General features: G+C 33.7%; 2 protein-coding genes across 5 annotated transcripts; one reads left to right on the top strand and one right to left on the bottom strand.

Annotated features, from left to right (window-relative positions):
- The first annotated feature begins 2,821 nt into the window (after positions 1-2,821).
- LOC8269547 lies at positions 2,822-3,549 on the top strand. The gene has a single exon (XM_002524391.4). It carries the CDS (start codon positions 2,940-2,942, stop codon positions 3,315-3,317), a length of 378 nt encoding a protein of 125 aa, XP_002524437.1. The 5' UTR covers positions 2,822-2,939; the 3' UTR covers positions 3,318-3,549.
- A 1,549-nt stretch (positions 3,550-5,098) lies between these two features.
- LOC8269548 lies at positions 5,099-8,036 on the bottom strand. Of its 4 annotated transcripts, none has more exons than XR_003079733.2 (5): positions 7,878-8,036; positions 7,691-7,776; positions 7,505-7,595; positions 5,871-5,981; positions 5,099-5,225 (listed from the first exon to the last, which is right to left on the bottom strand). XR_003079733.2 is itself a non-coding variant. In XM_002524392.4 (4 exons), exons 1-4 carry the CDS (start codon positions 7,910-7,912, stop codon positions 5,951-5,953), a joined length of 243 nt encoding a protein of 80 aa, XP_002524438.1. In that variant the 5' UTR covers positions 7,913-8,036; the 3' UTR covers positions 5,596-5,950. The 4 variants fall into 4 exon arrangements, 2 of the variants coding, with proteins under 2 accessions (XP_002524438.1, XP_015578016.2); XR_003079735.2 differs by having other exon boundaries at positions 5,099-5,220; XM_002524392.4 differs by lacking the exon at positions 5,099-5,225 and having other exon boundaries at positions 5,596-5,981.
- Between the last annotated feature and the right edge of the window lie 4,287 nt (positions 8,037-12,323).

Raw genomic sequence — 12,323 nt, 5'->3', positions numbered from 1 at the left:
TAGTTTAAACTAAAGTAATGAAGTTCTAATATTTTGCCCTTCTAATTTATCACGAGGGCTCCATTTTTTTTTTTTTTTATATTTACCCTTTTAAACAATTTAGCTCAAAACTTTGTAATTTAGGCAATTGAATCCTTTTCTCTCAACTTTGGAAAACTGGCATTTGTAAGCGCGTCATTCAATTTTCTTTCTTCAACAGAATATTCCAATTTGGCCATTTAATATTCCATGTGGTCTCCATTTTGATTCATCATTTTCTTCTAAATATTGGACGCATCATTGTTCCAATCACTTGCAAACCATCAAATTCATTAATCTCTAATGCATTTACAAAGTTCGTTAATCTCTAGTTATAAAATAATACATTTCCTGAAAAAAATCCTTTAATCAAATATTGTCTTCAAATACAGCAGCCCAAAAACATCAAATTCTCATTAGTGGTATAAATATTAAATAATGAGAAACTGGTAGAGAATTGAAAATTGATGGAGATTGATGAATCATGCCATAGAGATTTGACCATTGGCGGTATATGTGGAAAATCGGCTTTAAGTCGCTAGCAACACTGTCATCTAATATCGACCGAAATAAAAAGAAATCAGCCAGAAGAGATTAAAATCTAAGAAGAAAGCTAATTGTTGATTGTTGCTAAGAGTTGCACAAGTGAATGACAACTTGGAAATCATAGGAAGAAAATAGATTGAGAAGCTATCTGCCTGAAGAATGCGAATTATCTACCTAATTAATGTTGATTATCTTAGTTTGTTAAGAATTGAAAAGGAAAAAAGAAGATTAATTGTACATGTAATTCTATCTTGTATGAATTCTAAACCTAATAAAAAAGAATTATTATATACTTATTAAATATTCTTTTAATAATTTTTTATTCAAATTTTAGACATTACAATATACAGGTTTAATTAAATACTTAGAAATATAAAAATCCGAGCTGAAATAGTCATGAAGAAGAAAGAACGCTAAGTTAAAAACCACATTAAATTTATATCATTTTTTCATAGCTGATTCATAATTCTTATGATTATATCATTATATTTTTTTTTATCAGTGTTATTTAATAAGATTGATCTTTATAACAACTTAAGTTATTTATATTTAATTTTTCTTTGAAAATGACTTTTCTAACTGACCGAGTTTATTATATTAAACCATTAGATGACTGATAATTAAGTATATTAGATAAATTAATAATTACGAAATTATTAATTGCTCTTTTAAATGTGATTTTTCTATGGAGTGTATTATATTAAACGATTAGATGAATAGTAATTAAGTTTTTCATATCTGGATAATAAAATGTTAATGTAAATTATTTAATAAATTAATTTGTAATACTCATGTAAGATACCATATTTAACTAAAAGAATTTTTAATTTATATATTATTAAATTTGATGAGATTTTAAGATTTTTCATTGTAAAATGATTTTTTCTAATATCTGAAAAATATTTTCAGTAATTTCACATAATTTTTAGAGAGAAATAAGTTGCTAATATTCACAAAATTGGACTTGTTTAAAAGTTAGAGAGTGAGTTTGTGATTAGCCACAAAGCAAAGCAACACCCTATTAAGAGAACAGTGGAAGCCATTCTTTCCGATTCAAGCAATTTATATGCTTTTATTCATGTTGTATATGTTTTCTTTTTATAGTAGTTCAGGATGTATCGTTAGGTTTTATTAATGACAAGTTTATACTTATTCTAAGAAATTGAAAAATAAATTTTCTGTGATTTTCACTAAAATTCAGTGGCTTCATTATTCGGTACTTAATAGCCATATTGCTTTTAATTCCCCTATCCCTGGCATTATCAAGCATGCATCTAAATCTCTCAAGCTTATTGGTTGGGATCCTCCTCATGAGGATTGGATTAAAATGAATACTGGTGATGCAGGTGGAGGTGGTATTCTTAGGGACAAAAATGGTTGTTGGAAAGGCGGTTTTCCTGTGAAATATTGGATTTAGCTCTGCTGTAATGGCGGAGTGTTGGGCTGCTTGTGAGGGTCTTAAGCTGGCATGGAATATGGGCTATAGAGAACTCATTGTCGAAGTGGATTCTAAGTTGGTTGCTGGTTGGCTTAATGCTGATCAGACTTGCATGAATGACTGCTCCAATCTGATTTATGCTTGCAGGGAGCTGATTCGCAAGGATTGGAATGTTGATGTTCGTCATGTGTTTCGTGAAGGCAATATGATTGCTGACAGCCTTGCAAATAGGCGCTTACCAAAAGTAGAGGGGTTACTGTGTTGCATTCTTGCCCAAAAGAAATTAAACAGTTGATGTTCAATGATATTACAGGTGTTTGCATGGCGTCTAATGGTCACTAGTTGAGTTTTTCTTTTTTGGGTTTTATCCCCTCCTTTTGTATAAAAAAGAAACTGTCATTTTTTGAAAATAAACTTCTGTCAGAAAAATGACAAATAAACTTAACTGAGTTCATTTATAAAATTCCAAAATTAGCTTTTATTTATTTTTTTAATGGGAAAGAATGGCTTTTATTTATAGCTGAAATGAAAGTACCTTCAATAATAATCATACAGTAATTAGAAGGATAATTTAGTGAAAGAAAGGAATCTTCTTTTCTTTTTTTCTTTCTTTTCTTAATTAATTGTTTTTTAAAATTAATTGTTCCCCTAAGCGAGTGATCTAGCATCAATCCAGATGACTAGACAATGAGAAGGCAACAAGAAAACCGGTATAACCAGTAAAAAAGTCATAAAAAAGAGCACTAAACTACCCCACACCTCTCTCTGATGAAACCGCCACCTGTCCTATCTTATCCGTTACCCCTTTTTTTTCTCCTTTTCCCTCTCTCCCCTTCAAAAACTCACACAAGCCCAAGCCTTCCCCATTCTTCGCTCACCTTCTCTCTCTAGAAACCACTCACTCTCTCTTTCTGGAAAAGAAAAACCTCACAAAACAATGGCCACTAACCTCCTTCCTTCAACACCCCTTATGATCAGAGCCAGCACCGGTCCCGTCCAGAAACCTGATCCGAGCCGCCGGAAAAGTTCTTCCTATTCGTCCAACTGGTGGACCCCGCTCTTCGGTATGTCCTCCGAGGCTGACTACATTGGCTCCGAACCTAAAGCCGATGGCAGAAAGGAAGAGACATCGGAGTCGGATCTTGACCCGAAACCGGCGAGATCTCGTTTCACACCGGGTGCTTTTACTGAGGAGAAGGCAAAACAGCTCCGAATGTTGACGACTGAGACCTCATCATTTCACGACGTTATGTATCACTCTGCTATAGCTTCTCGGCTCGCTTCTGATTTCAATAAGCGCCGATCTGACCGGTAGTTGTACGGTCGGTCTGGATTCTAATCCGGATCTTCATGTTTTAATGTTTTTTTTCCTTCTTTTTTTGACGTGTGTTTTTGTTTCTATAATGTTAACGACGATGGATGGACGGTTATTAGTTGGATTAGTTTACTTGTACTAGATGATTAAGCATGTAATTATGTAGTTGATAATGTCTAAGCTTTCTGTAAATTATTAATTAATGCACACATGAGATCATATGGATTGATGATGCTTCCGTTGCATCCACGTTTAGTGGCCTCTTTTTAATTAGTTAAAGAGGGTATGATTTAACGTGTGCCACATTAGCCGGCAACCATTGGATTAAGGATCAATCATTAGGGTCCCACTGTGCTTAACAGACGGTGAAGATGAAAGGGACGGGAACTTAAATGCTTCACATAGACGAATCAGATGAAAAATGGAGCTCTAAAGTAAGTTTGAATTAATGGATTAAAATTAATAATAGGATTAGATTAAGGTTGGTGCCCTATTATTTGGTTTTGTGTGTGCCTAGATGGTCGAAGGATTGCTAGTGGCAATACAATAATCAAGTTGGTCATAAAATACAAATAAGTACAATCGGATCCTGAGTTGGATTCGGGAACCTTTTATGTACGTATTAAGTATCCAAGCAAGAATATGCTCATCTTTTTGTTTTTTGGGGTATTAGACCATTGTTTCCCAATGAAATTACACAACCTTGTCGTTTCTCATATGAAGAAAGGATTACAGAGGAAGGCCAGAAAAGCAAAGGAAAAACATGTATATAAAATTTGATTGATGAGATGAGAGGGATATGTACGTAGGGTAATTAAATTGTCGGTACGTGCCGTATTTGAGCCAAATTTTGATCACAAGAGATGAACCAATCTACTGGCTAACACGTTCAGAATATCATGAACTTGGAATTCTAAGTCCCATAAAATTTTTGGTTCGTCAAATCCAGAAAAGAAAAGTACTACAAGGGCAAAAAGCCAAAAAAAGAAAAAAGAAAATATAACCTGAGAATGAAAGAAGGAAGCGTCTGAGAAACACGTGCAAAAGTGTTAGAAAGTGGTCCTGGAAGTGCATACAACGTCAATTGATTAACATTCAAAATTTTCCCTTTTGTCATCTACCTTATTTCTTCCATGGGAAAGAAATGACAAGGTCTTTATCAAATAAATTTCAAAGATTATAATTGGATTAATGCAAGAGTTGTCCTAATACGCCCGCGAAACTTCTCTGCGTGCGCCTAGTTTTTGTTCTGCAAATGCGATCAACTATAATCACTCAATTAAAATTGGCCACAGCAAAACAAGGCACATCCATTACATTCAAGGGGTACCACTTACATTTGATGCCACTTTTACCGCTGTCAAAATCTTGGACAAATCCAGAGGCATCAGTTTAGGGAAAGAAACCAAGACGCATTTGCAATTATGAAAATTTGAGTTGCAACTAATATCAGTACAAACATCTATGTGACTGAAACGAATGAAGCTGCTTAACACACGAACATCTATTTATGTCCCTTGCCCCGAATAATTAAACAAACTCAAACAAAAAAAAGACAGAAAATTCAGATTGCCCAATAACAAACTTGAGCTTAATTTCACCAAGGCATGCAACAAGGTTCTCGACTCCACCAATGGGAAACATACTTTTATCCCGCAAACGGTGGCACACTGCTTCCTTGGTTGGTTCTCAACAGACTACAGTTTTAGATGCCTTTTTACTCCTTACAATGCATATGATGCAATTGATATCAGATAAAAGAATCCAAATGAATGCAAATCTCAAATTTATGTAAGCTTATTTATGGTATAATGAAAATATCAAGTTGCTCGATTCATGAATGGATAAAAGTTATAGGGAAAGCAACAAACAACACTTCATAATCCACGCTGGCAAATGCTTGCTGTCCTGTCCACAGAAGGAGCGTACTTGAATAAAATAAAACACTATAACATAAATGAAATTAATTGAGAATATTATAAATAACTAGCGATGAATCCCCTCTCTCGCTCCCCTATTCCTCATCCCCAAAATAGCATCACCTACACACACCATCAGCACACACAAGCATGCAACTCCGCCATTCACAGAGCTCTGGTCCCCCATCCCCCTCTCTCCCCGAAGCACTTAAACTGCCCTTGATAACTGCAAATAGACTAGTTACTTAACATTGAATATTCACCGGACATATTTGACTTCAATTCGCCTAATTTTGATTGGTAAGAAACCTACATATCCCACCTAAGATGTTGATAACCAACTGAAGTCTGACCGTACATTTCAGAAAGGCAAAAACACAATTTCTTTGGCATTAAGGTTCTCAGTTTCAGAAGTCAAAAAAACCACAACGACATTTTTCCTTCTGTGAAATGGCAATTACAATTAAACAAAATCAGCTTCTTCATCTGGTAATTATTTCTCTCAAGAATTAAAGTTTGTTGGATGCAATTCTAAGACTTTCAGGCCCCAAAAAAGGGTAAAAGATATTCCATAAGAAAACTAGAGAATAAAAACTCAAATTCTTCCAAATAATTCGATGGAATTGTAGAATACCAAATCTGCTATTTGATTTGTAAGCCCATGAAAGATGTAGCATGAACCACCAAACCAGGCCTCTCAATCCACAAGCAAATTTACTTGCTCTCGACATCATATATATCTGTTCTGAGCATATTTATTAAGGAAAAGCAACAAAGGTCTTAGCAGATATTACAAAACAAATACAGTTTTTAGTACCATTCATCTGAGAAAATCAAGAATTTCGCAGCATCTCAAATATCAAACTGCATCTAATTAGCTTATGCATGGCTGTCATCTCACTTAAAAACACATTGCATCACATAATAAATGGTAAATCATTTTCTACAATATAGGGGCCATGACTCTGTATAGCATCATGTTTGGCTTGCAGCCACCAGGTTGCAGATTGAAGTGTTATAAGCAGAAGATTATGCAAAGATGACAAGGAGAAGGACTAGTTCCAAATTTTCTCTTCAGCAATCCTATTTCAGTGTCAGTTAGCAACATAATGGCCTTACCTAATTCTACAGAAATTTTTTTTCATTAGCCCATCAACATTTGCAATCCACTAAAATTTATTTCCGGGCTCTTTTAGAAATCTTTTCAGTCAAAACAGGGAAAAGGGGAACATGCAAATGCTTCGAAAATTCGGTCATTTCTCTTTTCATATTGGCATAATTTCGTATAGTTATTTATATTAATCTTATTTATTAAGACAACTGTATTTAACAGAATTATCATATAACTGTCATCTTTGAGAATTACTATTAAAGAACCAGTTAAAACAGCAAGCCAAAGAGGGATATGAAAATAATTAAAAGGCCATGTAATGGAATATTGCTGAAACTATAGAAACTGTGGTAACCATTTCTATAGTTACAACTTACAACATAGGGACAACCCTTGCACTATAAGACCAAGTGAACTTGATAGTGCTACTTAACAAAATACAAAGAGAGTGAAATAAACAAGGACTACAAAACAACATTGACTTCTTACAGCTATTTAAATACTTAAAATGAAATTAGTTCTTGTTCTATCTCAACCAAATACTAGAAGAGTATTCAGTTCAACCATGAAATCAACCAATACCATAAATTAATTTTTTTTCAAATTTAATAGTATGACGGATTAAATCAAATCAGGGGTGTACATCTGTTTCTACAACTTACAACTCCAATCTTATGCACAACATACAATACACTGAATCAAGCTAAAAGCTTTAATAATATGATCCAGAAAAATTCGGCCCCATCTTATTCTCCTCTCTACTTTCACTAGTAGAAGCAGACATTTATTTAATTATTTATTTTAAGGGAAAACAACAGCATATTGAGCAAAATTATTATAGTTTCCAGCTTCCTGTAATCAATTTTCATGTAAGTCACGTAAATAATTATTTCATAGTTTATACACAAGTTAAAAATGTATCCAATAAATTAGATCGCAAAAATAGAACCAAAATGATAAATCAGAATCCTAGTAGAGGGAATATCAAGCAGCAAACTCGGAGAAAGTCTACATCATATAAATGGAATACGAATCTACATTTTTCACGTACCAAAATGAGCCCCGCTAATTATTTGCAACAGACACACAACAAAGATTGCGAAAAAAGAATCGAGCTTTGGTAATAACCCAACAAGAAAAACTGAAGAAAAGGATACACCAAGTAAAATCCATGAGCAAAGGCACCAGCCAACACAGCAGTAAACAAACGATCCCTTACTACTGGATTTCTACGCAGCGCGATCCGAACTGAGAATTTAAACACACTCACATCCACAAAAGTTGATAAATAAAACACTTAGTCGCTCAAAACCCATTTATAGAATCACAAAAAGAAAGCTTACTGAGAGGAAGAATTGGAGCATAAACGAGAGGAACCAAGAATTTGACAGGAGGGCCGTTGTTTTGCTTTCTAACAGCAACATCCCTTCTTATATGATTAAAAAATTTGTATAGTTAATAATTAAACTTAAGCAACCACACAATGAATAAAATCTATTCTTTCTAGATGTAGTATTAAGAGAAACTAACCGCACAGAAGGATCAGACGACGACGAAGAGGCCATGCCTGGGAAATTGTTACGGAGGTATCTGTGGTTCGGTGTCTCTGTTTTCCGACTTTTCGTTTGGGCAAACTCTGAATTTAATGGGCCTCTTTAGTCCATCCACTGGACTTGAAACTGAACCGTGGGTGGGATGTAAAACTGAACCGAATAAAAAGATTATTAAAAAAAAAAAAAAAAAGCTGAAGAATTTTTCTAAAAATCAATTTGAATTAATATTAAACTAATAGTTTACTCGTCGGTTTGCATGGCTGTTATTATTGTTATAATCGTAAAATTAAATTTATAAATATAACTTAATTAATTATTCAATATTTAAAATTAATTATAATAATCTAAAAAATAATAATAAACTAACTATTTTTAAATGTTTTTAACTTTTTTAAAATTTTATTATACTTATTAATTAATATTATTTTTAAATTAATACTATAAATAAATTATTTCTAAATTTTTTATTTATTAACTTTAATGTTATATAAATTAATACTATCAATATAATTGATACTATTATTTTTCTAAAATTTAAAATTATTGTATAATCAAAAATTAATTTATTAGTAAAATATAATATTCAAAATATTATTTTTTATAATTAGAATTATTATTTAATTATAAAATAAATTTGTTAGTTAATATAATATTAATATATAATTAATATGCTATTTTTGAAATAATCATTATTCAATCGGAAAATTAATCATTATCTAATTAGAAAATTAGTAATATGTTATTTCTTAGAATTAGAATGAGTGTTTAATTAGAAATGTAACTTATTAATTAATAAATTAATAAAAAAATTATAAAATTATACATAAACTTGGATTTTACATGCCGAAAATAGTATACATATCAAAATAAAAATCATACGTCGCATTAAAAAATTTAGATATATATATATATATATATATATATATATAAATTAAATCAAAAAATATATTTATTTATTTTTTATCACGAACTATAACCGCATGTCTCTTTTTATTTTAAAAAAAAATCGTATATTCTAAATTATAAAATACTAAAACATATTTTTTTTAATTACCCTTTCTTTTATTAAAATCTTTACACCGACATTAATGAGAATTACAAAATCATCAAATATGACTTCTCAATTAATAGTATACGAAAAGAAAGAAAAGTTTTAAAAGCCATGAGATTGATTACTTTGCAATATTACTACTAGTAGTAGCAGTATAAGAAATGTATTCTCAATCCTCTTTCCTTCCAGCTTCATGCGGCATTATTTTCCGCCTTAATGGGCATCTGCTGCGCAAAAGAAGTGGGTAATCTACGCAAAGTGGAGGAAATGGTGGTGGCTACTGTTATTGTACCCGGAAATTGGAAGGTATGGACTTGGGCCCCCTTTGTGACAATTATTCCACGAAAACGGGCTTAAGCCCTGCTGCTAAGAGTCTTCTCCTTTATAATTCAAAAAAGCAGTGGTAAATGGGTACCTGTGGCTGTGGGGGATGGGGTCAAGCAGAAATGGGACAAGAACCAGTTTGTGACCTTTGGACCAAAATTCTAAATTCTAAATTCTAATTATGCTCATCCTCACTCAACATATGCTTGCCCTAACTCGAACCACTAATTATCACAAAAAACAAAGGTACTGGTTCACTTGCTGTAGACAAGAAAACAAATAGAACTTTTAGGGGGTCTTATTAGTACACTTACTGACCCTGATTATGCGTTTTGAATGGTTGGTTGTCTTATCTTAAATGGACAGCAAGCAAAGCATATAACTGTAATGACAAAACACCCAAAAAATTGTTGGTTGATCATCACATGTGAATTCCACATGGCGTAGGTACATTAACTCGCACAAGAAAAATCACTCGGACACTTGGTCTAAGGGTACTCGGTTCGAGTCCGCACCTCTCGAAAAGCAGGTCCTCCCCCAGCTCCCCCTCTATACGAGAAATAAATACACACAAAAATAAATAATGAACACAACCCACTTGCCTGTGTCTCAGGAACCGGATATGCACCTTCCTGGGCAGCTTTAGCTAGCCCCCAAAACCCTTCATTGTGCCAATGGAATTGTCTCTATCGGTGTCGGTTCGAACCACGCCCAATAGGCCTTGTATGGCAGTCACTGTGGCAATGTGGACACTATTCATCCCCATCAGGCATCCACATCATTCCAGCCAAGAGTGGGGTTAATTAAAGCTGGTCTTAGCCCTTGCCAGCATGTCTACACAATGTGGGGTGAGCTCAGAAGGACATTGTCCAAATTTTCAGGGGCTAATTACCCTAATAAGGACCCATATAGGGCAAAGGTAACTTAAGCTGCAGAGGCAACAGAAGGTGGGTTTCATTGTCGGTGGGTGGTCGGTTTTCTTTTGCTTGGGCTAATAGTGCTTAGGTGACACAACCTCCTCCAAACAAACCCCTTATCTTTCTCATTTCTTTTCAAAAGTCAGCTTCTATTGCTATTATCTTGAATGGGGCTCTCTTTGCCATGACTTTGTTGTTTTCCTTCCTTTTGGTGACTAGGCTATTCTCTCCTTTTTCTTTTATTATGATAACTCCACCCTTTTTCACAGTCTCCATATATATGCATGTATTTATTTTTATCTTTTTGTTTTTGATATCTATCTATCATCCATTTTTACAACTACTCAAGGATATGTACCTGTTATGAATCATCACAGAGACCAATCAAATTGCAACAGCTATACATATTACAAATAACTAATCTCTGCACCTGCTTTCCTTACTTTCTTCATGGTTCAAAATCAAGCCAAGACATGACCACACTAACATATATTTGGCTGCTAGATATGCTACCATAAACAAAACTATCAAGGAATCCCCTTTGTAATTGGGTTATTATTTCCACCCAACAAAAGAATTTCAAAGATGGGTTTTGTATTTTATGTCTGGAAATTAAATAAGTGGGGAGAAACAAGCACTAATTAAAGATTGCGACTCATCGCCACATGGCCCATCATGTGAAGATACAAAAAATTCATTCTGATTCATATGTATATTCATATATAAAAGAGGTGTATGAATATAGATACACAGCACTTCATAAATATTAGGAGTCTTTTTCCTTTTTTCTTTTCTATTGTAGAATTAAGGTGCTCACTGCTCATGGTAGGGTAAGGTGTGTGATGAGAAAGAAGAGAAACCATGTAGGTCTGGATTCATGTAAGCTTGGAACAGGACAGGTTCTGTAATAGTAGCATGTGCTTACGCATAAACGGGACAGGCATGAATTAGGAGGATAGGAAGCAACTGTCATTGTCTATCCCATATTGCAATGTATTGGTTGGTGCAAAACCATGAAAATAGGGGAAACCTGAATTTATTGCTACCCACTGGACTGGAACCTTCATTTCCTCTTATCTCAGCTAAGCCTAGTTGTTATGATCTGGATTTTCATGCTTTAACTCTTATCAATCCCATATCACTTGAAAGCTCAATTTCCCTTTGTCCTCATTTAGATTTTCCTCCATACCATTAACTTAACCTTTCTGTCTTTCTTTCTTTCTTTGATATCACTTCACTTCAATATTTATATGATGCATGTTCCTCTCTCTTGTTACCCTTTTAGCTCAAATTAGCAAATTATCCCATATGGACTAATAAATGGTGCAAGATATAGTACACATATTTTTCATCAGAGACAGCAGCCAACTTGACCGCTGAGCCACCCGGCCTGCAATAAAATGTCTCTTTATTTACTTACGCGCATTGGACTTTCTACATGTTCACTGATGCACGCAGGTTGGACCCTCATGGACATATTCAGATATGCTCTTTCAGTGTTGTGCAGCAGAGCTGTTACCTTACTTATTGCTATAACCTCTGTATTGTTTGAGAGAACGGGACCAATATAACTTGTAGGAATCAGGGATGCTTTGATCAAGCAAGATGGCAAATTGTTCTTCTTCTTTTTTTAATCTCCGTTGACATATAATGGAATGGAGATGCATGTATGGAAGCAGGATTTGTTAAAAGATTTTTTTTTTTTTTTTGCAATACTAAAAAATACATACAGCTAATAAAAGCTCACAATCATTAATCTAATAAATAGATGACAGCTCCAAGTTAATATTGTGCTTTTCTACATGATGTCTGTCTAAATTATCAGCCTGTCATTCCTTGGATTGACATTCCATTTCTATTGAAATGGGCAGTATTTTGAGAAATCTGAACAGAAATTCAATCATATCAAATGTTCCCTCTGAAAAGAAATGATAACAATGATGGCATGATCAAATAATAATCTTCCTCACCCAAGAAAAAAATAATAACAATAACAAAGAAGAATTAAATAAAAGAAAATTTCTGGGTCAGTACCATGTGGCCTCTAGTTTCTTAACTTGTTTCCGAGAGCATTAATATTGTATGGAAACATATTTATGGCTACTCGGAAGGACAACAAGAGCAAACAACA

Source organism: Ricinus communis, chromosome 3 (genome assembly GCF_019578655.1).
Source record: "Ricinus communis isolate WT05 ecotype wild-type chromosome 3, ASM1957865v1, whole genome shotgun sequence".
NCBI lineage: Eukaryota > Viridiplantae > Streptophyta > Magnoliopsida > Malpighiales > Euphorbiaceae > Ricinus > Ricinus communis.
The sequence above is the reverse complement of the archived record's forward strand: the minus strand, read 5'-3'. Positions and strand labels throughout refer to the sequence as shown.

Excerpts from the sequence above, each read along its gene's own strand:
- LOC8269547 (XM_002524391.4), top strand. The coding sequence starts at position 2,940 with ATGGCCACTAACCTCCTTCCTTCAACACCCCTTATGATCAGAGCCAGC.
- LOC8269548 (XM_002524392.4), bottom strand. The coding sequence starts at position 7,912 with ATGGCCTCTTCGTCGTCGTCTGATCCTTCTGTGCG. Across the intron at positions 7,777-7,877 it reads TCGTCTGATCCTTCTGTGCG|AAGGGATGTTGCTGTTAGAA; the intron begins GTTAGTTTCTCT and ends TAATCATATAAG. Across the intron at positions 5,982-7,504 it reads GCTCATGGATTTTACTTGGT|AACAGATATATATGATGTCG; the intron begins GTATCCTTTTCT and ends AAATATGCTCAG.